Genomic DNA, 27946 nt, shown 5'->3' on the forward strand with positions numbered 1-27946 from the left:
CACTACTCCTCCTCTCCTTCAATGGTGGCGGCACAAGGTGGTTATGGTGGTTGAATGGTTGGTTATATGGAGGAATGGATGGGGAAGGTTTAGATATGTAGGGAGAGGCATGGGAAGGCTTGGAGAATGGTTAATTTCTGGATGATTTGAATGAGGCTGCTGCCATGGTATTTATAAGAAGAGGATGGACTTGTTTAACACAAAATTCTGGTGGAATTGAGTAGGTGAGCATGGCAAAGAGTGGGAATTGTTGGTGGGTTAGGTATTGAGTCATCCATTCACATGTCATGGTGATTTAAGCATTGCATCATCCACTCACATGTCATGGTGATTTAAGCATTGCATCATCACTCAAATTTCTGGTGAAAGTGAATCAATGCCCACGGCATTGAAGAATTTCTTGGTTTTGAGTGAAGTTTTGGTCAATCCTTCTAGAAATTTATCCCTTCTTGCAACTTATATTTGTTTCACCAGATTTTTAGCATGTTCATAGCCTCTTTTGTCTTCAAATTCGTTCATCCTCATGCCTCCATGCTTGCACTATCCAATCTTGGCCCAAAAATGCTCTAGAATGTTCCAAATTGCTTCTTTTTGCATACTTTGACACTAAAACCTGAAATTGCACGAAAATAACTTTAAACACTATAATTATCATAGTTTAGCTAGTTAAAAGCAAGAAAACAAGCTAACTAAGTCGTATAAATATGCTCCTATCAATTTCCCCCACACTTAGCTTTTGCTAGTCCTCGAGCAAAATAAAACAAACAAAACATAACCTAACCTTCCAACATTTGCTACAGGGATTTCCAACGATACATAACATGCCAAAGATCATTATTCCCACAGATTTTAGTCATCCCTACTCTTGAGCATATACTTAATCATAGTTACCATTCACTAGCTCACATTTACTCATTTAAAACAACATTATGGACGTAGTAACATGCCTTAGAGAATCCACTCAATTCCTTACTGGATACACTCTTATTTTCACACAGATTTTCTAACTACACTCCCTATACTAAGTATATGTGAGAAGATTGATGTAAACATGGAAACGAACACTCACACATGTTATAAAAGAAGCACTTTTCTGGAATGATTAAGCATTTATAGATATGATCTCATGAATGGAACGCTACTACTTAGATGCGAGAACCAGGGACACCATATGCTCAAACCAATCCCAAACTCCACATATTGAAATACATAACACTCAAGATAGAAGTTAAGGATTGTAACGGGGCTAAGGGGTATTGGCTAACAAAGAAAGGTTAAGGATAAACAAAAGTTCTTAAAGCGATAGCAAACAAGTAATGAATTTGACACTTAGAATTCACTTTTGCGTGCAGAAAATCACTTAGACACATAAGGGGGTGAAATACACAATATTTAGGGTCTAATTTAAATTTTTGGACCCTATTTTCAACAACCAACACTTGTGAGTTCTTTCTTATTTTGACCTCTTTTTCATTCTTTTCACAATATTTTTTTTTTCATGCCCAATTCTTGTTTTTGGCACAAATTTCCACACATAAATTCCTTCCCCCACACTTGTTTTTTCTGCACAAGAATAATCAAAAGGAATTCATTCTAAGTCATGGTCACTATGCTTTAAGAACAAAGGCATGGATGGTCCTATTCTAGGCTAGGTAAGGATAACGTGGGTTAACAAAGAACATAGGCTAAACAAGGCTCAACGGGGCTTAAACCTACAAAACAAATGAACATGGGGTACGGCTATTTGGTTCTTGGTTTACTAACAACTTCATCTTGTTATGTGTTATGCGAATCAATTTTATGCTTTGAATGAAACAGGCATGAGTTCTAGTATTTGGAACTAAATGATGAAACGCCTTCTAAGTAGTAACCAAGCAAAGAATAATGAGATCATGCAACGACTTTAGAAGACAACAAATGCACAGATTATTAACTCTCCAAAGAACGTTAAAAGCTCAAGTCTCTCAGGGTTGTAGCGTTAGTTTGAGTTTCTTCCTTCAAGCATGTTACAAAAACTAATTTTTCTTTTGATTACATGTGAATTCATGAATTATAACTAAGCATAAACCAAAGAGCATATCAAACTTTCATCCATGTTTGTAACTTACTTCAACAGTTATGCAATTAAAAACCAAATCCTCATCATTGTGTTGGAAGGTACCCTAAAACACAAAAAAATGACTAAAAAACGACTCTTTTTGGTATTTTTCAAACTTTTTCGAATTTTTCTAGGGTTTTCTGTTATATAACACTAAAACACATCAAAACACTAAAAACACTTTAAAACAGTGAGAAACAACATGTGAAGTGATAGGTGATAAAATCCCACGAATTTCATGCAAAAATAGCTTGTTTACCCACCCACACTTAAACCAAACATTGTCCTCAATGTTTTAAACATAGATTAACACAAAAACAATCAACTAACACAACTAGCAAACATAACACAAATGACAAAGTAATAGCAATAAAGAGATAGGTTAGGGACGCAAATCTGGGTTTGGAGTGAAAGTTCCTTCTTCTCGTGTTTCAACACATGGGTTGCCTCCCAAGAAGCGCTTGCTTTAACGTCTTTCAGCCGGACGGTACCTCCGTTTAAGCTTGACTAGGTTCCACGGCATGGAGGGGTACCTCCTCCACGACATGCTCCTCAAACATCTCGTAATAGGGCTTCAATCGATGCCCATTCACTTTGAATTCTTGCTGCGTCCTTGAACTTTTGATTTGCACTGCACTATGAGGGAAAACATTAGTGACAATAAAAGGACCAACCCATTTGGAACGCAACTTACCCGGAAACAACCAGTAATGGCTTCGTGCCGCAAACACACGAACTTGAAATGGCTTCGTGCCGCAAACAAACAGTAATGGCTTCGTGCCGCAAACAAACAAACTTGAAATGGCTTCGTGCCGCAAACAAAGAATAATGGCTGGCTTCGTGCCGCAAACAAAGAATAATGGCTTTGTGCCACAAACTTGAACAATGTTAGGTAGAGCTAAAGCATCCATCGAGCTCTCAGCTTCATAATGTTCTCCAGCCATCTTGGCTTAGAGTAAATGTTCTCCAGCCATCTTGGCTTAGAGTAAAAGAAACTTAGCGGAAACGATCAACAGAGCCAGGAATTTCGAGTTCCTGCTCTGATACCATGTTGAATTTTGGATGTGTATTTCATATCAAAACAATTACAAGATGAAACATTATATAGGAAAAGAAAGAGAACATAAGCCTAACTTGCCTAACTTGCCTAATTTACACAAAGAAGGTTGACTAGCCTAACTTCACTAGTCATCCAACATGTTTATTTCATGCATGCATTTTAACAAAAGATATGACTTGCATGCATTCCAACACCGATGGATTGAATTGATGGGAAATTGAAACGACTGAGTTTGCAGCTTTTAAGGGGGAAGCAATGATAAACGGGCCTTGGGAAGCAAATAGATGGTTAGGGACGGAGTAAAGAGATATAGATGCATGCAGAGAGATTTTTCACGTCACATCAAATGGTACATCACGTGTTTTTATAAAAATAATGACTTATGTGTGTTAAAAGGATAATAACTTAAAAATTAAATTTTTTCATCACTTACATAAAAACACGTGATGTGCCATCCGCGTTCCCTGTAAGATGTGTTAAAAGGTCGACTAAATGAGATACTCCATAACTGTATTTGGTCTACTCATTGTTATTTGAATTCGAAATATGACGGGGTTCACTGTTAAAGATGGCTCGAGCTATTTAGCACAGAAGCTAACACAGAGTTACCTTAGGTGGACTAAATGCTATACTCCATAACTGTTTGATTTTTAAGCATCCAAGTTATGTTCTGTTTAGAGAGAATTTAATTTTTTTAGTTGAGGATTATGTTTGATTTTTAGAAATTAATAAAAAAAAATCAGAGTGCTATTGACGGGCCGCTGTGGTGGTGTGGTGATCCATGGCGGCTGTTTGGGAGGAAGTGCAGAGAGGAAAAAAGTTTGGAGAAGAGGAGAAGGCGATAGATGTAGGTGGTGGCCCTAATTTTTTTAATTTTGTTTTGGTTTTTTTTTTATGTTGCTGACCACCTGTTTGATAGTAAAGATTTATCATTCTTTGCTTTAGTCTCTAAAAATTTGAGTATGACTGAATTGAAATGTATTATCGTTCTTTAAAAATAAACATTGACATGTACCAACACAATTTATTCTCAAATTAAAATGTACACAATTTATTCTCAAACTAAAACGTACCTGTGCTAAATTAGATGTATTCATATCAAATTAAACTATATGCTTACTAACTTGAAACATACATGTTCCGAATGAAAATGTACCCATATTAGCTTGAAACATACCGATAAGTTTTAGGGTTACACATAATTTGCCGTTAACTTTTTACATACCAAAATTATGATAATATAAATGTACCAGTAGCTTGGTACGTATCCAAACAAAAAATAAATAACATATCAAAATACTAATTTGTACACAAGTTTGGATTACATAACATACCAATAATATACCAAATTATTGGTATGCTATTTTTTAATATATATATATATATATGTATGTATGTATGGGCATGCATATACGAATTTAAAATTGTTTTTCACCCATTCTCTAAGGGTACACATCTGCTACACTGCATGAGTCACCAAAGTCGTATATCTATTTCCAGCCAAGGCATGGAAATGTATCATTTTCCCATTTGGATTTACAGTTAAAGATGGCTCGAGCCATTTAACACAGAAACTAACACAGAGTTACCTTAGGTCGACTATATGATATACTCCATAACTGTATTTGGTCGACTCATTGTTATTTGATTTCGAAATGTGACGGGGTTCACTGTTAAAGATGATGGCTCGAACCACTTTGGACAGAAACTTAGATTTAGAAAAGATTAGACACGCGGGGCTTGAATGTCATGGATTACATGGATTATTTTCCATTTTTTGGAAGCTATTATTAGATTAGTTTTATACTTTTTTGTTTTCTACAGAATGAGTTTATTACTCAATGCAGAATCAGTTTATTACTCAATGCAGAATCAGTTTGTTACTTAATGCAGAATCATTTTGTTACTCAATGCAGAATCAGTTCCTACAAAAACTACATAAAAAATAGATTTAATCAAATTCATGAATTAACATGGAGGCGTTGAAAAGGTAGGAAGTGGCTTCCTATTCCCAAATAATACTGGAGATGTTTTAATTGTGCTTATCTATTGATAGGCAATTATAATGGAGAAGATTCAATGAACCTAATTGTTCTACTTCCTTTTATTAACTGTTTGATTTTTAAGCATCCAAGTTATGTTCTGTTTAGAGAGAATTTAATTTTTTTAGTTGAGGATTATGTTTGATTTTTAGAAATTAATAAAAAAAATCAGAGTGCTATTGACAGGCTGCTGTGGTGGTGTGGTGATCCATGGCCGCTGTGGTGGTGTTGTGATACGAGTTGACATACGAGTTGACTTGCTTGAGCCATTTAGCACAGAAACTTTAGGTCGACTGAATACTATTCCAAACAACTTTAGGTCGACTGACTACTATTGCTTGAGCCATTTAGCACAAAAACTTTAGATCGACTGAATACTATTCCAAACAACTTTAGGTCGACTGAATACTATTGCTTGAGCCATTTAGCACAGAAACTTTAGGTCGACTGAATAATATTCCAAACAACTTTAGGTCGACTGAATACTATTCCAACATAGTCATTACTGTCATTTGACTGATTGGCTTAAGGCGGATGAAGTAAACTTCTACAAAGAACCAACGGAAGATAAGCTTCAATTCTACAAGGAAATGGAAGAAGTGGAAACAAGTAAGACATGTTTTAATTTATTTAGTAAATTTGTTATTAAATATTCAACTTTAATTCTTATTCTACATCTTATTAATATATATATATATATATATGTACTTTGTAATGTAGGCTTGACACAAGCTCAACCTCAATCTTCTACAAGTTCAATGCCTCCTCCAAATGCATCTATATCCCAAAGCTTGAAGAATTGATCAATGCATTTTTACTTTTTAAAGTTTTAAGTTGATTTAGTTTGAAATGTTAACTTCTATTCGAATTTCCAATTTTCATTTGGTTTGTACACTTAACTTCTATTTGATTTGGCTTGTAACTTCTATGGATTGGGAACGCGTGTTATAGTTATATTGTGGAAACTTCTATGGCTTGTAACTTCTTGAATTAGGTTAGAAAAATATTAGATTTTGGGCAAACGAAGTGGCCTAAAACAAAGTGGTAATTGGTATGGCCTCCTCATCCACCAACCACTTCTAAACAAAGTGTTGCACCATGGAAACCTCCTGGCAAGAGCTTTGTCCACAAAAATCAGAACCTATGGTAGAAGAAAACCTGATAGTGCTCGTATTTTATTTTGGATACATTGTATTTTGATACTTTCATATGTGGGAGTCCACGGTGTTTTTTTTTTATTTTTTTTATTTTTACGCTTTTGTAATCGGGTTATCAAAGTTGAATTTCATGTCTTGGTAGTTTGTTGTGCTTATTGATTGGAACCATGTTTGTCAATGGTGATTATGAATCCTTGAGAATGAATGGTCATTTCATCCCAATCCCCATAACAAATCCAACACTTCAACCTCTATTCCTAAACTACAAGATAGAAGATGAGCAGCATCAATCTAAAATCAAAATCCAAAACAAAAACCAAATCTAAACCATGTTTGTCAATGGTGATACTATTTAATGTTTAATTTATTTTTTGTATAAATTATAAAGATTTTATTTATTTATTGTTTAAGTATTAGTTATAAGGATAAAATTGTCAGTTTATTAGCATAATTTTGACTAAAGGGGTTATGTGAAAGTGAATTAAAACCTGAGAGGGTGTTAGTGTAATGTCTCAAACGTGAGAGAGTTTTGTGAAAACTCGATATACCTTAGTTGATGTTAGTGTAATTAACCCAACAAAAACTAAAAGAGTGATTAAATGCGAGTGCCTTTAAATTTTTTGGGCATCAAATTAAATAAAATTAACAGGAAATAATGATAATGATTAAAGAGGAACGTTGTGTTTTTATTTTTATGCATAAATATTAAAATAAATTAGACGAAAACATTAAGGAGGAGTGTGGTTTTATTTTCGAGCTTCGTTCAAATAAATTAAAGGAAAACAAAAACGTGAGTGTGTGTAAAGAGGCTAAAAACGACAGTGTGTATTTGAAAACAGGGGACGACAATGGTGGTGGCGGTGGCCGAAGGAGGAGGAGGAGGAGGAGGAGGAGAATGAGTTATTGAGCCCAAACCGGAGCGTTTAGGAGCAGAGAAAGCGATGAATGGGAAGGAGAAGAGGAAAGCAATGAAGAAGAGGGAGGGAGAGAGGAAAATTTCGAGGAGCGAGAGAGGGCGTGAATCGAAGCCATGGAGATTAAGAGGAAGAAACAAATTCAGGAGCAAGAAGAGGAAGAGGAACGAAGAAGAGTCAAGGCTCTTGAGGTTGAGGAAGAGCTGTCTCGGAATCAACAGGTCGTTTTTTCTTATCAATCTTTACGTATTGGACTGCAAATTTTGAATTTCTGTTATGTAATTTACGGCGTACATCGGGATTGGGATTTGTGATTTTGGATTTTGGATTTTGAATTTTGGATTTGTATATTTGTAGTCGTATTCGTAATCGTATTTGTTTGTTTGCTGAGGAATGAAGAGTTCTTCCAATTTTAACTGATTCACTATATGTAGTTCATCGATTTATTTGTGCCGTTAGTTTTGACTAGTTTATGGCCTGGTTGTTTTCGAGATTGTGCCTGAAATGCGATTAACCGAGACACTTCATATAATAATTAGTGATGAAATGTTGCTCAGGATGAATAGGATTGCCAAATAATATTAATTATCCACTTGGTTGTGGGTTCTGCTTGTTTAGGGAGTAAGTGTTGGAAAGTGAAAAATGTTCACTGTCATTTTCTTTCTGTATTCTAATTGTGCTGTTCCTTACTGGTCACGACTGCTGCTGATTCTGCATTGTTTGTACCCCCGTTTTGTTTCTTTTTGGTCGCATCATCTGTAAGCCCCTTTTGTGGAGCAGTGGTCTTTTTATATGGGGTTGCAAGAGGCTTCTGTTGTCGGTTGATAAGAGGTTCTAAATTATCAAGGTTAGATTCAATAGGATCAGTAGATAACGGATAAGAATCAGGGAATTGTACCTCCGGTTGTCTACAAAACTTATCAGAAAAGGCAGAAGCAGCCTACAACGGTACAAGTTGAGACTGCAGCAATTCCCTCTCCCGAAGTCACTCTTCAAGTTGAGTCTGAACATGATATGATAGGTTCCTGCCCGTGTTAAGAGGCATGGTCTTTCATTTGGAAACCAAACTAAAAATATAGTGTTTGTGAAATGAAGGTTGTTAATGTTAGGTCACTGCTTGTGCTAATATTTAATGGGTAGCATAGATGCGTTGTCTGCTAGAACTAGGATACTTTAAAATTCTGTTTAGAGGGATGGCAGATCAACTCCTTATTAGCATTGTGGTTATATATTACTTTCCGTTTGGTAGCAGTTTGGGAGCAAATATTATGCCTATTGCCTATTGCCTATTGCCTATTGCTTGCGGTGTGTATGGCAGGTCCGGAATTCAAAGGACGGTAGTGAGGTTGATGATTGGGGGACAATGTACAATAAGGCGCCTGCTGTTATCATAGTACCCCAATGGAGAGAAGGAATAGGAATGAAAAACAGATCAAGGAGGAGTAGGAATGAAAAACATAACAAGTTCTGTTAGTTATTTTGTAGATGAAGGAGGAGTAGGAATAGGAATGAAAAACAGATCAAAGCAATGGAGAGAAGATTTTGATGGTGGTGCTCTCTGTACTAACATAAATGGCCCACAACACAAAACGAAGACAAATCTCATATGGTATTAGGTTCAAGTTACTTGGAGCCTACGAATAAATCAGAAATTGAATTTCAGTTTAAGATGTATTGGCACTTTTATTTGCAGGTGGAGATACGGAACTAACAAGGTCCAGCCCATAATTCTATGGTGTTCTAGTAACGTCGAAGAGTCCAGGACTTTTCCTTACCAAATTAAAATCCTACAAATCCACAAGTATTTCCTACAAATTTTAGCACTCATTTAGCCTCCTGCACGCACCAGTTTCTTATCCAACCCAAGAAGTAAAAGCATACGAACAGCATTGCACTAAAACTACAATTAACAGCTAGATAATTCCATACAACTAAAACTAAAGCCGAAATGGAGAAACAACGTCAGGAGTTCAAGTAACGAATAGTGAAGAATTCGAAGAATATCATACCTTGTCGTTGACATTAGCGCCTTTTAGCCGCTGAGTATAGATAAATCGTCCAGGAATGACAATGTACTGGCGCCCACCGATCTATTAGGCATCATACACAAGCAACCCCAGCAGTAAGACTAACAATTTTTGAGCTGATTAGAGAACCCCGATTTCAATTTTTGCTCTTAAATGTAATACGAAACCAAAATGTCATCTATATAAACTGGTAATCAGAGCACTAAACACCAAAATGTCATCTATATAAACTGTATTATCTCATCTACAACGTGTAGATTACATTTTGTTTGTGCTTAATGAAATGTTGAATAATGCTCAAATGCATGGTAAGTTTATATGAATTTACTTTTAACACTCAGGTCATTTGCAACCAAGTATTCATATTCAACTTATGCGTGGTTTACTCTTCTTCAGCCTATTTTTTCACATTCAGTCATCAGTAGCTGGGCTAAGGAATTCCCACATGTAGCATTGTAAGATGATCTTCTGTTCAGTTTTAATAAATTATTTGTCAATCATTTTAGTTTTTAATAATTTTGATATTATTTCTTATTGTGCCTCAACATTAGTTGACTTAAGATTTGTTTCTTGATGAAAGAATTGCAAAAGTGTCTGATGGTGTTTCTGTGATGCAGGTAAGTTTCTAAATACATGCAGACAATGTGGATTATTATGTATGATCAATGGTAATTCATTTGTTTAATTTTTTTTCTTAAATGTCCCAAGCTTTGATCACAAATTGAGATAGAACTGAAAAGAAATAAACTAAGAGTTGAAGACGCTCTGAGGAAATTGGCCTTTCCTGGTCCGTTTTGCGATCACAGATACTCACGCCTAAATTCTCTATCGGTTTCATCGGTACTCTATCCCTCCCTTTCTATATCAATCTCCAAATATATACGTTTCTAAGATATACATATGTATACAAATTAGCTAGATTTTGTTTTGATTGATTTGGGGCTGTCCAAATTTTGCAGAGGACATGAAGACTACGTCAATGAGAAGGTTTGTATCTCTCTTTTTGTATATCCATGGAAACCAATACTTGGGTTTGATTAGTTTACTACAGGTGTTGAATTCTTTTAATTTCCTTTTGTTTTACAATCTACAATTTACTGTAAAGTTGAATATTTGGTTGGTTTATGTTTTAGAATCCATAATATACTGTGATACTTTATTGTTTTTAATTTCATTTGTGTTAGATTTTGGAATTTACTGCAAAACTAAATTTTATTGTTTTTTCGCTTGGTGCGTATTTCGAGCCAGACCGTGTGAGCACCCAAATTGTTGTCCGTACCTCGGTTAAGGTCTATATTTACTTTTTAATGCGGAGTATTAGTCAAAATAAGAAGTTTGTGTTTGTTATATTCATGTGCAGTCATAATACATAGTAATTGTTTGTTATATCAGTTTTTGCCGTTATTGAATTCTGACTTTTGTTTGGTTTTTTATTATATTGGAGTAGAATTTTGTTTTTGTGTGTGAGTTTGATTATATTGAAATCAGAGTTTTGTTTTGGACTTTCTTTTGGGTTTATTTATAATTTTCTATGCTAATTAAATTTGATAACCCCAACATCAATTAATTATGGCTGGGTTTGACAAGCAAATTTGATAACCCCAGCATCGATTATTGGTTGGGTTTGACAAGCGAGGGAGGGAGGGAAATCGAGGTTTGTCATTTAAAATTACCGGTTAGGTTTGCAGTATCCAGTGTGTACATAAATGCAATAAAAATCAGATAATGTGGTGCTCACTACTTTTTGGCACCACAATTTCTAAATTAATGGTACCTGTACTTTCAGTTCTGTATCACATTCCATTTTAATTGATCATAAATGCAATGAAAATCATATAGTGTGGTGCTCACTGTTTGTCATGTGCAAAGAAGGCCTACTGACGCTCCGATTAGAAGATGCGACTATGGGACAGAGGTTCAGGGCCGAAGGGGTAGAGGAAGACCTAGGAAAACTTTGGAAGAGACTCTAAGAAAAGACTTAGAGTACTTGGATCTAACGAAGGACATGACACAGGATCGAGCACAATGGCGTTCTAAGATTCATATAGCCGATCCCACTCAGTGACTTGGATTTTCCAAGTCTCCAACCGAGAAGTTTTCCTCACTCGGGAAATTAAGGGAACACTACCCCAACCTACATGCTCCACTCAGAAAGCTTCAACATACAAGCTTCAACAAAAGAAAATTCAAAGAACTTAGCGAAGAAGGCTTTGGTGTATTTAACACAATACGTTGAATGAAGGAAAGCTTATTTATTGATATCCCCGATAAGCTACAAATATGTACATATACATGAGTCAAAATAAACACACAAGAGGGAGCCTTCACAAAGGTTGCTTAGGAGAAGTCTCAGCAGTCGGTAGAGCCCCAGAAAGAGAAGGCACCGGAGGGGGATCATTTGGAGCCTCAGTACTGGACAGAACCCTAGAAGGAGGAGGCATCAGAGGTTGATCATTCGGAGCTTCATTACGCGGTACAGCCCCAGAAGACGAAGGCAATAAATGCCTTTGGAACAAACCCACAAATCTCTGATGATCAAGTAAAACCTGACCATCAGTTTCCTTCATCTGGTCAAGCTTCCTCTTCATGTTTGTAGCATAGTCATGTGCGAGCCGGTGCAACTGTTTATTCTCATGCTTGAGCCCCCTAATCTCCTGTTTGAGACTCATCACTTCAGCCGCCAATGATTCAACTTGGCGGGTTCGAGCAAATAGGCGTTGGGCCATATTAGACACAGAACCTGCACACTGAACACTGAGAGCCAGCGAATCCTTAACAGCTAACTCATCAGACCGTTTGGAAAGTAGTCTGTTATCTTTGGGAGTGAGAAGGTTCCTGGCCACCACCGCAGCGGTCATATCATTCTTCATCACGGAATCCCTAACGGTAAGAGGACCAGTAGGGGAGACGAATGATGGGCGCCATATGTTGTCTGGAGAAGGCGGGGCTGCCTCTTCAACAAGGTTCAAGTCAAAACGACGGTCGGAGGGGCCAGACATTTTCAAAGGTGTTGAAGAGAGAAGAGGTCGGACAAATCAAGATCTTAGAAGTGCAAGAATGAAGCTTCTACTGGTGGAGATTCAAGTGTGCTTTGGAACTTAATGCCAGCCCCTATAAAAATCTGCACTCGACGGAGCTTCAGAAATCGAAGAGGCGCCTGCTCAGAAATCGAAGAGGCGTTTGCTTTCTCAAAAGCTGGGCTGCTTAGAGATCACGAGGGTTGATCTCAGAAATCGAAGAGGCGTTTGCTTTCTCAAAAGTTGGGCTGCTCAAAGACCACGAAGGCCGATCTCAGAAATCGAAGAGGCGCTCGCTTTCTCAAAAGCTGGGCTCCTTAGAGACCACGAGGGCCGATCTCAGAAATCGAAGAGGCACCTACTTTTCCAGCCTTGTCAGCACCTGTCACACGCACACTCAGCTTTGCGGAAATTATGGGCATTCTGTCGAAGACTTCTGAGGAAGTAGAAAACACATGAATCTTACTGTTGAATCACCCACTTCCCACACGCAACAATAGCTCATGGGTACCACAGATAACTTTGCCAAAGTTCTCTGCCAAAATTGAGCACGTAAAGCTTGCAGCTCCCACTACATCGCTCTGACCAAGAAAGGTAAAAGAATAGCAAAGAAACAGCACTAACAAAGTTTAGACCCATAAATTTTGAAGGTCTAGCTACCATATTATTACCCACAAGGGTAAAGGAACAGTACCACTGCTGGATAATTGGAAAGTCCCTGTGTGTCAACCTCTGTGCTTCGTGGCAAGGTAGACTAGCAAACATGCCCAACCTTTACTCACACTCGAGAAAACACTACCAATAAGATTGCTTGCTCCAAAATCGAAGAGGCACCGTCCTCCGAATCTCGAGAGCCAGACTCCCAACATGACTACTTTCTCAAAAATCGAAGAGAGGGTAAAGGAACAGTACCATTGCTGGATAATTCGAAAATCCCTGTGTGTCAACCTCTGTGCTTCGTGGCAAGGTAGACTAGCAAACATGCCCAACCTTTACTCACATTCGAGAAAACACTCCCAACAAGATTACAACAACAACAACAACAACAAAGCCTTTTCCCACTAAGTGGGGTCGGGCGATTTTGTTCTGGATTCATTTTCATAAGGATTCGACGTGATCATGGAGTGCCGGCTGTCGACTACCTGACGCCCTCCCCCTCCTCCTTTATCCGGGCTTGGGACCGGCAATGTAAGATACATAGGCGGAGTTACTCCCAACAAGATTGCTTGCTCCAAAATCGAAGAGGCACTGCCCTCCGAATCTCGAGAGCCAGACTCCCAACATGATTACTTTCTCAAAAATCGAAGTGACACTGCTCCCCAAATCTCGAGAGCCAGACCCCCATCATGATTGCTTTCTTAAAAATCGAAGATGCATCGTTCTCCGAATCAATCGAAGAGACGCTCGCTTTCTCAAAAGCTGGGCTGCTCAGAGACCACGAGGGCCGATCTCAGAAATCGAAGAGGCACCTTCTTTTCTAGCCTTGTCAGCACCTGTCACACGCACACTCAGCTTTGCGGAAATTATGGGCATTCTGTCGAAGATTTCTCGAGAGCCAGATACCACAGACCACTTTTTCAAAGTGCTCTGACAGAGTTAAAACATGTGAAGCTGGCAGCTCCCACTACCGTGCTATGACCAAGCAGGGTAAAGGAATAGCATTACTACTTGTTGTTAGGGAGACTCCTATATATGTCGACCTCCATCCCCAACGGACAGGCAGACCTGCAAAAATGTTCAACCCTTCCTCATATCTGAGAGGGCACTCCCAACGAAGCCTTTCGAAATATTCAGCTTTCTTTCCCCCCGATAATACCTTTGCAAACAAGCTATACTAGAGCAAGAATATCTCATATCATCAGGGTTAAAAGCAAGAGTATCCCATATCATGCTTTTTCCCTGTCTTTTCCTTTGGCCTTGTTGTTACCTGCAAGACAAGGAGAAAGAGAGCAATCAGTCAGCACTTGGAATCAAGCTTCCAGCCAGGAACTGACTGCCTGGAACCCCTTACCTGATTACTTACCTGGCATTGCTCTCGAGTACTCATCTTCAACATCTTATGTTTCCAGGGAAGATACCGCATCTGCTTGAGGAACAGATAGGGCAAGTGCGAAGGATACAAGGAAGCATGTGGAGACAAGCGTAACAGCACACGTGCCGATACATCCATTACTCTGTCAAAAGCAAAAGTATCCCATATCAGTAGGGTCGAACGTACTCTAGATTTGATGGACTTGTTTTGACCCTCAAATTCTTCAGTTGGCTCTGGAGGAAACCAGAAAACCCTCCAGCTCAGTTCAAGAATAAGCCTGTGGAAAGTTACTTCTTCAAAAGCAAAAGTATCCCATATCATCTCTTCTCATCTTTCTTCTCTTTATCCTTCATGCTGCTGCAAGATGGGGAGAAGGTGAACAATCAGCCGGAGCTCTGATTGCTTACCTTGTCTGTCACCTCTTTCAGCAGATCCCCTAGCTCGGCGACTTGGGAGACTCCTACTACATGGTTTGTATCGCGCTTGACCAAGCCTGAAACTACAAGTAAGCTTCAAGTGAAATTGATACATTACCTTGTGCATCTCCACCAGTTAAAGATACCACCCCTGGATGGAGGAAGAGTACTTCCAGAGAAGATGCCACATCTACCTATGAGACAGATAAGGCAAGTCAAGACGATACCACACTCCGATACTTAGAAGTTTCGTGATTACGAGATCATTCTCTCACAATATTTCCTAATGTCATTTGTACTAAATCATTCACTTGTACTCACTAAAGGAGAGCTTGAACCTATGTACTTGTGTAAACCCTTCACAATTAATGAGAACTCTTCTATTCCGTGGACGTAGCCAATCTGGGTGAACCACGTACATCTTGTGTTTGCTTTCCTATCTTATTCATTTATATACTTATCCACACTAATGACCGGAGCAATCTAGCGAAGATCACAAAAAGCGACCGTTTTTGCTGCCTAGGATCTATCTTGCAAGAGAACGGAGAATTAGATGGAGATCTCAACCATAGAATACGACCTGGATGGATGAAGTGTAAGAGTGCATCCGGCGTGTTATGTGACCGTCATAGGTCACTGAAGCTCAAGGGAAAATTTTATAGGACGACAATAAGGCCAACGATGTTGTATGGCACAGAATGTTGGACGGTGAAGCATGAACACGTACACAAAATGGGTGTAGCGGAGATGAGGATGCTTCGTGGGATGTGTGGGCACACGAGAAAGGATAAGATTGGGCATGAGGATATCCGAGGTAAAGTAGGAGTAGCCGAAATTGAAGGAAAGATGAGAGAAAATCCGTTCCGGTGATTTGGACATGGGCAAAGAAGGCCGACTGACGCTCCGGTTCGAAGATGTGACTACGAGACAGAGGTTCAGGGCCGAAGGGGTAGAGGAAGACCTAGGAAAACTTTGGAAGAGACTCTAAGAAAAGACTTAGAGTACTTGGATCGAACGGAAGACATGACACAAAACCGAGCGCAATGGCGTTCTAGGATTCATATAGCCGACCCCACTTAGTGGGAAAAGGCTTTGTTGTTGTTGTTGTTGTTGTTGATGCATTTTCAGTCTTCGTAGCTGACGGAATTACATCATTTCCAAAGTTGCAGATAAGGATTACAAGGTTTTTTCTGTTATCTGTTATTCATTGGTTGAGTTTGTTTGCAGCTGAAAATGCTATCTCAGTTAAGACTTAAGAAGAACAACATATTTACAATATATGTTCAAGAATGTGTGGTTGGTTGTTTATAATGTTATCATTTCTTATCAATTTAAAAACTGTGGTCTGTATTTTTTAGTATTGTTTTAGCATTTTGGCCTGATGGGTTTTCTTGCACCTAATTGCAAACCTTTCATTTCCTCATGATTTAGTAATTCACTAAGTATTGATGTTTAAACATAGACTTTAATCAATTTTTTTCCAACATGTTCATATGGGTGAAGATTAGAAATATGCCGATTGTTCTCCATTTAACTTTGGTAGTCTTTTTAACATAATTATTCATGCAATTTGTAATCGCGCAGCAGAAAAATGTGGTGTTCATTCTACTCTTACATTTATTGTTTTGCTCTCTGTGGTTGTGGGTTAATCTGTTGGTATAACTTAAAAGCAAATTGAAAAACCTTGACAATGTCTATTGCTTTAACTTAGAAGGAAATTAAGAAACTATGGTTATTTGTTTCTCGACTTCTTAATTGGTGATTCATTTGTGGACATTTAAATTTAAATTTGTGTGTATTAAACTTGGGCACAATTTTGTCTATTATAGCTGTGAAAAAAGGAAGATGGATTTTTTTTGTTTACTGAGAAAAAGGGGGAAGATATAGATATAGCTGAAATTATATTAACAAATAGGGATGGTGGATTGTAAAGTTGCATAAGTTAGGGTGTTCCGTTGTCCATTACAAAGTATATTTTGTTCAGTGACAGTGAGTTTATGTCAAAAATTGAATATGAACAAAATAAGTTGCTTGATATGATGATTTGTTTGGTGGAAAAAAAAATTCGAATTTGATCCTGTTCTTATATTTTGTTTGTTTTGTTATTCATGGTTGTGCAATTGCAAATATAATGTATTGTTATAACTCTAGAAAAAAAAATTGAGGAGATTTCGTGATTTACTTCCAAACATTTTAATTTCGTTACTCATTTCTTTTTGTTTGCATGCATTAATCTGGGATTTCTCTTTTTCTTTTTTTTTTTCAATTTTTATAACATGTCGTTTTCTGCAATGTAATTGCATCTTTCAAAAACAGAAACATGACCTTTTCAATTTAGCAACAGAGAGAGAGGGAGGGTAAACACGGTGGTAGATTATCTATAGAAATAAGGATGTTGGGTTGAGATTAGTATATTTTGTTGCGAGGTATAGTCTATAGTTGGATTAATTCTGTTACCAGTTCCATTCTTCCGAATTTTTTAGTTCGAAGCAGATCAATTTTTACATTTTTATGTTTAATTTTGGGAAGAAATGAAAATGAGTTTTGCCTTTTTGAGTATTTCATCAGTACTAGCTTGCTGCATATGCTGTTCTCCGGGTGTAAAGATAATTCTCTTCTAAGCAAGCTTGCTTATCTTTGAACTCTTTAACTGATTTGTGGCTGCAACAAGATTTTTTTTTGGGAACTTTTTACAGTCTTTTTAACAGTATCAGGTCTTTGTCTTGCATGTCACTAGGCTTATTCATTTTTCAATTCACATTGATCACGGATTTATAGTTGATTGCATTTCATTTTGACTGCTTTAAAGGGGTTTTCATCAGCATGTCTGACATGATAAAATCTTTTCTATTCTAAAGTAGGGGGAGGGCAGGCACTGTTCTTTTTTTTTATTCTGCTTTATTTACAACAAAACCATGTGATTTGGAGATGGGTTGGAAGGTAGTTATTAAAAGTTAGGAGGGTAATTTTGTCTTTTGAGGTCAATTCCTCCCCCTTCGATTTTGCTTTATTTACAACAAAACTGTGGGATTTGGGGCTGGGTTGGAAGGTAGTTTTTAAAAGTTAGGAGGTTAATTTGTCTCGGACCAGATTTCAAAATATTTACGGTTTTACCAGGATTGCTCTGCTTCAGAATTTTTTTATTGTGTTGAATGACGAGACTGCCCATCTCATCTTCAGATCCCACAGTGAGGATGATGAGATGGAGGGGTAGAATCGTCTTTTTATCATGAGACTGCCCCGTCACTTCGTTTTGTCTTCGGCACAGACAAAGCCATGCCATCCTGGCATGGGTGAGTGGGAGGGCGACAGTGTGAGAAGGAGAGATTTCAGTTATTTGGGGGTAGGGAGAGTGATTTCAGGGATTGGCAATCCCATCCCGTGTTTTCCTCTCATCTCTGTCACACTCCTCTCTCTAGCCCTTTCTCTTTCACTCTCTTTCAAAGTCTCCCTTTCTCCCAACTCTCCATCTCTCTCAACTTTAGTCCTAGCCCTAATTTGTTCTTTCATTCCTCAATTTTCTCCATCCGAGCAATGAAAAATCGAACTGGGTTTTCAGATTATTGATGCACAGGGATTCACGGACAGAGAAGGCAGAGAGAGAGAGAGAGAGAGAGTTGATTGAGGGAGTTGGTAAGTATGGGCTTGCACAGAGGGAAGAACGCAGAGAGAGAGGTGAGAGGCATGGTTCACAGAGGGGTTGATGGGTTGCAGGTGGAGAGGGGGGTTGACAGGAGGGTATTAATCTTGGATGTTTTCATTCTTGGTTCATTTAGTTAGTGAAGGTATTAATCTTCTGCAGATTACGACTTACATTTGGTTGTTCATCTGGTTTTGTTTTTCTTATTTGTAACACACCCTGATCAGTGGCTGCCAAGCTTACTTGAAAGGGTTTGGCATTTTAATTAGCTTAGATATAATTTGAAATTTATGTTTTATACACCAATATTCCGAATATATATTCTGGATTATGATTAATTTTCTTCTCCTTCCACGCTTGCTGTTGGCTGATTTAAGAGCGCACACACTTATAATCTCTTTTAATACCATGTTAGAATGCGAACGTCCAACTCAAAACCAGCAACAATAATAAGTTGACAGTTGATCGTTTAAACTTATCTGCAAGGCTTTTTACTTTACAGATTTGTAGTTCATGCTCTTAACAGTTAGCAATGTATTTAGCAGTTTTTAAACGTGAAGTAAATCTCTGTGTTTGAAATCTCACACTTGACCTGATTGGAGTCTAAGGTTTACAACTATATTATTTAATTGTTGAATTTTTCTTCATGGAATACCCTGCATTTTTGTGCCTTTTCTTTTTAGTGATTTTTTTACCCTTTTTTTTTTGTTCATGGAATACTCACATTTTTCTTCCGCTTCTTCTTTTCCTTCGGTGGCTGAAGCACCACCTTAATGGCCACATCAAAAGCAGCTTTCACATTCAATTTTATTCTCCCAAAAGCTACAAAAGTAGCTCCAATGATGGGTCGAGTAAGGTCCCTCAGTCCATGATTCACTCTCGATCGTCCGTTCCCTTTTGCATGTCGGATGAGTGGCTGGATTTCGAAAGCTAAGTTCAATTTTTAATTCGATTCTTTACTGTTAGCATAGATTGTCATCCTTTCTGCCTTTTTGCTGTGAATTATTTCCGGATTTTGTTGCACTGTTAGGTCAGGTTTTGAGGGTTCCTTTATTTGGTTTTGGGAGTTCCTTTATTTGTTTCATTTTCTCTCATTTTGCGGATGCATCTCTCTGTTCTATGTATTGTTCTTAAGTAAGGTCAGTTTCCTTTATTTTTTTTTGGGTTTTCAGTTCGTTAATCTGTGACTCTGTGTTTAGATTTTTCGTTCGTGTATGATTAAATGGGTATTGGGTTTTGGTTGTTGAAAATATGATTTTTTCTTGCTTAAGCTTCTTGCTCATTTTTCTGGAAATGGGAAAAATTGAGGAAATTGATAAAATGGAAATGGGAAAGATTGGTTTTTTAATTTTTGGTTCTGTGTTTCCGCAGGTGAAGTTTCTTTGCCGGGTGGGAAAACAGATGAGGGGGACACGGCGACGAGGGAGGCGAAAAAGGAGATTGGTTTGGATCCTAAGCTAGGTATAAATGTTTGATCTTTCATCACTATTTATTTCAAATTTAAGTTTGATTGAGCTCAAATATGTGCATTTGAGTGGACACAGAACTTCGTTAGTCGAATTATATGTTTGCGAAATTGCAGATTGATGCGTTAGTTTCTTTGTATTGGAAGGTGAAAGTTGGGAACTTGAGTTGAGTTGAGGCTAGAAAGAAAGGCTCGGGACTTATCATTTACTTTTCGTTTGCATTCGAAATGAGTTTGAATGTAAGATTTAGGGTATTAATTTAAAAAACTAAAACTGTTGTTAAGTACACGTCCTTAATATCTACTAATTTTAATCATGTGTATCTGAGTTTTCAAGATACATCCTCGGAATCCATAATTTGTTGACAGGTTGGAGGGAGAGGATCGCTGGGATTTTTGACTCGGGTGCGGCTGGGTGTGGCTGTAGGTGATGCATCGGTCAGAGGGTCGTTGGGGGGAGGAGAAGAGGGGGACAGAGGGACTGACAGATTGGAGAGAGATGGTAGCTACGGGTTCGACTGAGTGGGAGAGAGATTTAGCTAGGTCCTCTGCCAGGACCTATGGGATTTTGTCCACTTTTAGACAAAGGCTGGCAATGGTTGGCTTGGTGTTTGTGTGCACCGATTGCAATGTCAAGAAAGAAAGGTGAGAGATATAGTGAGTGGTGGAGAGGGGATGGGACATGATGGTGTGGCGGGTTGGTGGGTTGCCAAAGTAGCGGGTTAGGTGCTAATAGCTGCTCGAATGGGCTGTTAGTATAGGGATGGTTAGATTCGGATTTTTTTTGGCATTTTGTGATTGGGATCTAATTGCAGGTTTCGTGTTTCATGTCTCCATCTTTAGATGTTAATTATTTGATGAATACATGGTGTTGGGTGGTTTAAGAACACACGCGGTTATAATCTCTTTTAATAATACCATATTAGAATGTGAACGTCCAGCTAAAAAGCAGTAACAATCATAAGTTGAATGTTGATCGTTTAAACTTATCTGCAAGCCTTTTTACTTTATAGATTTGTAGTTCATGCTCTTAACAGTTGGCAATGTATTTGGCAGTTTTTAAACATGGAGTAAATCTCCGTGTTTGAAATCTCACACTTGACCTGAATGGAGCCTAAGGTTTACAACTATGTTATGTTTTCTTCATTTGTGTAGTCTCATGCCTAAAAAACCCAATATATGCAGCAGGGCTGTTAAAATTGAGCGGATTTTTTTTCAGATTCCAATTTTAGTTGGTTTCTGTAAAGATTGTAATGGTTTCCTGTTTTTAAACTCTGAAAATTTTACTTGGTTTTTTTTTTTAATTTTTAGTTAGGTTCTCTAAAAAATATGTCTTTCAGTGTCTGTCCTCTGTGTGTGTTGTTAGTTTGGACTGTTTCTGGATTCTTAAATTGTGGTCGTTAATGTCGTTTTTAGCTTTGAATTAAGTTGGAACTACTAATTTAACTAGAGTGTTATATGCTTACGTTACAAACCAGTTTATCATTTTCATAGAAAATAACTTCAATGAGGAGCAAACAAGAAGCTGAGCTGACAGGTTTGCAGCTTCAGCATGAAGATGAGTGTGAGAAGATGCAGGATGAATTGGATCTTCAAAAGTCTAAAGTACATATCTACCATTAAATAATTGATATTTTTGTACCTTTTACTTACGGAATGATAATTATCGCAGGAGGAGAAGCAGAGGGCATTACTGCAAATGCAGTGGAGAGTTTTGGTAATAAGCCACAAGAGGACCAAGAAGTGAATTCAAAGAAGGTTGGCTTTATAATAGATAACTCTCTCTCTCTCTCTCTCTCTCTCTCTCTCACATCCACAAACACAGATTCAATTACTATAAGTTGTTTAGTTGCAGTTGATTGGATGTATTAATTAATCTTAATTTTAGTCCACATAAATTACTATGGCTGTGGAAATTGAACTAAAAAGTACATTTCTTTTTTAAAATTGAATTTTTTATTTTATGCTACCAGGAAATAGGTGGTTGCAAATTATTTACTCCACTAGTGAAGAAATTGTTAAATTACTATGAGCTATTTAAATGTTTAATTTCCATTTGAAAACTTGGGGAGTTCTAGGTATGTTGTTTATGGAAGAAGCTCAGTCTCAAATCCCTCAAACAATCTCTCAGTTGCCACTTTGTTTTCGTAGGTTGTGGAACTTGATTTTCTCTATCCGTGTGAATTTGTGCCTTAGGTTATGTTTATCTGCTAAGTCTGTATTTTGGAAATGCTTATTTGATGAATGCACTGGTATAATTGATCAATAAAGTACTATGATCTGTGTGTTTCTGTGGAAGTGATTCATGAAGGTTCTGGATAACAGTTTTTGGGGTTAGATTTCTGAATCTATGGGATTTGCTGACAAAGAGTCTTTGATTTTAGGGAGGGGGAGTGAGACAGAGAGAGGGAGTTCATGGTAATGGTGGAGGATGCGCAAGATAGCGAGAGCCCTCTGAAGGAGGCGCACGATATCCAGTCCCAGATTAAGAGTGCTATGCAGTCACGCGTCCCTTGCTTAAAGGAACTATCCGAGTAATCTCTCTCTCTCTCTCTCTCTCTCTCTCATTCTCTTCTCACTGAATTTGTGTGCTTTTCATGAATTTAATTTCAAATATTAGTTGTGATTTTTCTTTTCTTTTATGCCAGAATGTGTGGTATAAATTCATGCTGGATTGATTTGTACTCAAAGTTTTGTAACTTTGATTTTTGTTTTTTAGGGTTTACTCATGCGTATTATAAATTAATTAAGGGCCACTGTGTAGACATAAATGTGTTTATGTGTGTGGTTAACTGTTTTTGATATGGTTTGTGTTCTTAGGATTGGCATGTTTAGTTGTTTTGTTTGGGGTTCGTGGGGATTTTTTGGGTCAATACATTCTGAAGTTGCACATAAAAGCTTAATTGCAGAGAACCAGTAGTAAATAACTCACGGTATAATGATTTAATAGTATATGAATTATATGTCATTCTGCTTCGTAAATCAAATTGCTAATGCAGTGTGTTTGATTTGTTTCCTCTTGAGGTACTTCTGAGGCTGGCTGCCAGCCCAATGCCACTGTAGAGATTATCACTTCCCTCCCCAACTTTTTACTAATCTCCATCTATTTCGTCTAATTATTTAAATGCCTTAATCTCTCTTTTTTTGCTTTTTTGTTTAGCTGTTAAACCACGTGCCTTGCCTGCAGGTCATATATTTTGCCATCTTAACTTGAAGGGCGATATAAGTGTTAAATGCATGTTGCTTCTGTTTCTCAGGAAACAGAGCATTTTTTTGCAACTGTATCTTTTGTAATCAGCTCGGTTGAATGTATATAAAAGCCGAACTGCTCATCTTACCGACACCGTTCACTCATTTATCCTTTTTGTTCATTCATGATTATGTTGAATTCTTTTTTCAGGTTAACTGTCTTATTCATGTGGTTAAGGCTGGTGAATTCAAGTCCCGCAGCAACGCGCGGGCATTTTTGCTAGTTATGCCTATTGCCTATTGCTTGCGGTGTGTATGGCAGGTCCGGAATTCAAAGGACGGTAGTGAGGTTGATGATTGGGGGACAATGTACAATAAGGCGCCTGCTGAAATCACCCCGCAAGGAAATGAGATGATTTTCAAGAAGAAAAGGGTCAAGGAATCGCTGGATTCAGCTGTAGTTGCACATCAATCTGTCAATGGAAGAAGAATAAGATGCATCAAGGAAAGCCTCACTGTTTAGGCCTCTGCTTATGAATTTATTCATTCGTCTAAATGATCTAACAATGCTGGTTCAAAGGACTGAAATGAGCTATTCACATACTTTTGTAATGATGCGAATTTAACTGGTAAATCCTCAGAACATGACACGCCTGGAATGTCTTCAATGATCAACTTCCAAGAAGTCAATTCATCCTCCAACTTCTTCATACTAAGCTGTAATTCTTGTCGTTTGGATAACTCTGCTTCTACCCTCTCTCTACGGCTCTTTTCTTCCAACAATTTTTCCTTCAATAACTCAACATTTTCATGAGCTGACTTCAGCTTTCTTGCTTCCCTTACTTCAGCATCCTAGGAATTTAGAAAGAAAATGTTATTGAAATACACAAGAAATGCAGGGTAGTCAAAGGAGGGACATATCTAGTCAAGAGAATGATTTCTAGACTAATATCTGTCATGCACAACTCTCTTTCAAACGGGAGCTTCTCGAAATCTGTTCAAACTTGAAACCGCCTAATAACACAAAAGAAAATATTCTCGCCCAAAGTATTTTAAAAATTTTCTTTTTGTTCAGAATTCTACAATTTCTTTTATACCAAATGATAAACTTTTACCCTTCTTCATCTTCTATAATAATACAAAATCTATGCTGAAATATAAAAGGTTGATGAGGCAAAACTCAAACTACCACAACTACGCATAACAATATACTCCTTACCCCTAGGCCAAATGACCCAAATCACATTACCAAACTAACAATGCATGCACCATCGAACATATACAGACAGATTGGCTACTTAATCATTAATGTTCAGAATTTTATGAACCGCCAAACCAAAAATTAATCTTCCGAGGGCTGAAGATTTTTTTGTAAAAAAAAAGAGCTAATTAAGAATGATCATCAATCAACTTCATAGAGAACCTGAAGATTCAATAGGAAGAAACAATTTTATTCATTAGAAAGAAAACATCGACAACAAAACTTACAAAGTTTCTAAGCTCTTCTTGCAGATGTTTAACTAAAATATTATTCTCCGTGGATTCAACTTCTTGAAATGTAAGACTTGATAATTTAATCGCATTCTAATTATTGTTAAGGAAATCCATTCGCATTCTAATACTTGTTTGTTGTTATTATTGTTAAGGAAATCCATTCGCATTCTAATTATTATCGTTAAGGAAATCTAATCACATTCTAATTGTTTGTTGTTATTATTATTATTAAGGAAATCTAATCGCATTCTAGTTGTTTGTTTGTTGTCATTATTATTAAGGAAACCTAATCACATTCTAGTTGTTCGTTTATTCTTCCCTTATTTATAGATGACAATAGATTATTGCATTCTCACGGCTGATACTGATATGGCCATTTAATAGTTTGGTTTTCCGGGATCTACGTCATTCAATTGTCGTGGTTGTCGTGGTATTCCATACTACCTAGTAACAAAGAAACACCCAACCCCCCGACCCTGCGAACAAAACCGGTTTCAAAAAAACAAAAACAAAGTAACCAGGAAGATGATGATAACGAATCCTGCCAAAAAAATCCTCCCCTCGGTTGTGAAGGCAAGCAATTATACAACCGCTGCTGCTGATCTTCTTCTTCGTCCTCCCCCGCCTTCAGACGCAGATCTGCGCAAACAACCCCAATCCATGGGGGACCCTTGCCTTGATCTGTATTTTGGCGTCCAAGTCCAACCAGACCCAGCCACCCAGACGCGGACGGCCTATAAATATCTCAACCAAGTGCTACCGATGGCCTGGTCCCACAATCCCCTCACCACCCTCAAGCTCATTTGTAACCTACGGGACGATTCGAATGATCTCGGAAAATCTGATGAAAAAGCCTTCTACAGTGCCGCCTTATGGCTCCACCGCAACCACCCTAAGACTCTTGCCTGCAACGCCGCCTCTATCGCCGGCGAGTTTACCGAGTCGGTCGGGACTATGGATGACTTCGTCCAGATTCTCAACCGCCTTGCACGAGCCCGTGACAGGTACGAGCGTGACTCGGATTATCGCTTCTTACTCGACCGGGTTTCTGATCTCTTTGCGGACCACTTGCGCTCTGATATGCGAAACTTGAAGCAGCAGCCTTACATGGACATAAGCTCAGCAGCGTTGTATTGCCCTCCCATCGGCTCCTCCCTGGACCGCTCCACTCTGCTCTGCGAAAGCATTGCCAGGATTCTTTTCCCCCGAGAAGAATCATGCCCGGAGGAGGAATACCAAAGCCTTGATTACGCCCAGAGAGTCCGAGCTCGCCTCCGGACGGAGGTGCTGGTGCCCTTGACAAACTTCTTGCTCTCTAACTCCTCGCTCACTCATCGAGGATTCTGCCCCGTTAAGAAGTATTTGGATGAGTTGAAAGGCGGCCTCGGCCAGCCCATTGAGCCCGGCGCTCTCCTCCCACATGACATCATAGGGTATGTGGATGATGAGGATGTCGGGCAAGCAGCTGAGCTTCAGTGGAGGAGAATGGTGGAGGACATCTACTTGAAGCAGGGCAATAAGTTGAGCAACTGCTTGGCCGTGTGTAACGTCTCGCCTACAGTGGCCCACATGAATGTGTCGGTGGCCTTGTCAGTCTTGGCGTCCCAACTGAGTGAAGAGCCGTGGAAAGGAAAGGTGATCAATTTCAGTCCGAACCCTCAGCTGCACAATTTGGCCACACCGCAGGGCGATGATGATCTTAAGTCCAAGTGCGCGTTTGTGAGGAGGATGCATTGCGCCCTGGAAATTGATCTTGGCAAAGTGTTTGATCTGATTCTCGAGGTAGCTGTGGATGGGAATTTGAGGCCGGATCAGATGATTAAGAAGGTCTTGGTGTTGACCGACTTCCAAACCATTGACCTGGCGGAGTCTGATTATGAGGCAATACAAAACAAGTTTAAGGCGAAAGGGTACGAAGATGCGGTGCCGCAGATTGTGTATTGGAAGCTCCAGTCATGGGGGACTCCCGTGGCGCCTTGTAGGCGACCAGGGGTGAGCACCCTGGATGGCTTCTCGGACAACTTGTTGAAGTTGTTCTTGGATAGCAATGGGGAAGTTGGCCCGTACCATGTCATGGAAGCAGCCATCTCTGGCAAAGAGTATGAGAACCTGGCTGTGTGCGACTGACTCGACTCAGTTAGTTTTTAGTCTGCTTCTTTCAATTATTTGCTCTCTCTCTCTCTCTCCCTCTTCTTTCCCTTATAGCCAGTGTGATTGTGCTGGCACTTTGTTCGTGTTTTTATTTTAGATGGTTGGTTTATAACTTTATACTCCTTGCTTGACAATATACTACTTGTGTCTTCAATGTTGGTTCTCCCATTCAAATTGCACCAAAACAACTCGGAGGTTAAATTGCCAATTTCTCGTACATAAAGTGATGGCAATCAAACTCTTGCACCTAGCGATAAGAGTAGGGTATCAAACTATGCATTAATGTGGATACAAATCTTAATGAGGCCATGCCTTAGTTAGATTTTTCAAATTTTTTAATTTTCAAATTTCCGAAAAAAAATAATATATATTTACGCTTTGTAGTTGAAGCTTTAAGGTTGAAGCTTTGTTGGGCACCATGAATTGATTTTGCTTCACACTATCTTGATCAAGATAGTGTGAAGCTTTTGTGTTGAAGCTTTGTAGGTGAAGCTTTTGTGGGTCAAGCTTTTGTAGGTGAAGCTTTTGTGGGTCAAGCTTTTATGGGTCAAGCTTTTGTAGGTGAAGCTTTTGTGGGTGAAGCTTTTGTGGGTCAAGCTTTTGTAGGTCAAGCTTTTGTGGGTCAAGCTTTTGTAGGTGGGGGAAGCTTTTGTGAGTGAAGATTTTGTGCTGGGGGACGCTTTTGTTGGTGAAACTTTTGTTGGTGAAGCTTTTGTTAGTGAAGCTTTTATGAGTGAAGATTTTGTGGGTGAAGCTTTTGTTGGTGAAGCTTTTTGAAGGATTATTTTGTGAAAACATGTTCATTTGAATAACATCTAAAGCATGCATTTAACAATTAAAAGGCGGAATCATGCTTGCATGCATTCAAAAAAAAAACATTAACCAAGAAATTCAAAGCCTGGTAGATTGGTGAACCAAAACTCAACTCAAAACAAAGTGAGTTGAAATCATACCTTTGTAGATTCCTCTTTGCATAAGCAAAGGCTAATCACCCAAAGAGAGGGCCTTCATTCCTTGCATCTAAAATCTATGGATTTGGATGGATGAAAAGGTTTCTCCAAGTTCCCAAAATTGAGAACCTCTAAGTATCTTCACCAAGGTTAGATTGGAGAAGAAATGAGTGACCTTGGAGTAGTTAGTATGGCTAGATACACCCTCCAAGGGGCCGGCCTCTTTAGAGAGAAAATGAGAGACAAGTTCTCACCAATTTTCTCCAAAAGAAACCCTAATGAATTTTGGCTATA

General features: G+C 38.5%; 1 protein-coding gene across 1 annotated transcript in view; it reads left to right on the forward strand.

The window, feature by feature from the left end:
• The window catches only part of LOC126621098 (uncharacterized), a 62459-nt gene extending 35603 nt beyond the window's left edge, over window positions 1-26856 (forward strand). The window contains exon 2 of the mRNA XM_050289491.1: window positions 25125-26856. Coding sequence (XP_050145448.1) covers window positions 25125-26678 — 1554 coding nt within the window. The 3' untranslated portion in view covers window positions 26679-26856. The remainder of the gene's footprint in view (window positions 1-25124) is intronic.
• Window positions 26857-27946: the final 1090 nt, after the last annotated feature.

The sequence above is a fragment of the Malus sylvestris genome, chromosome 1 (assembly GCF_916048215.2).
Source record: "Malus sylvestris chromosome 1, drMalSylv7.2, whole genome shotgun sequence".
In the NCBI taxonomy this organism is placed as follows: Eukaryota; Viridiplantae; Streptophyta; class Magnoliopsida; order Rosales; family Rosaceae; genus Malus; species Malus sylvestris.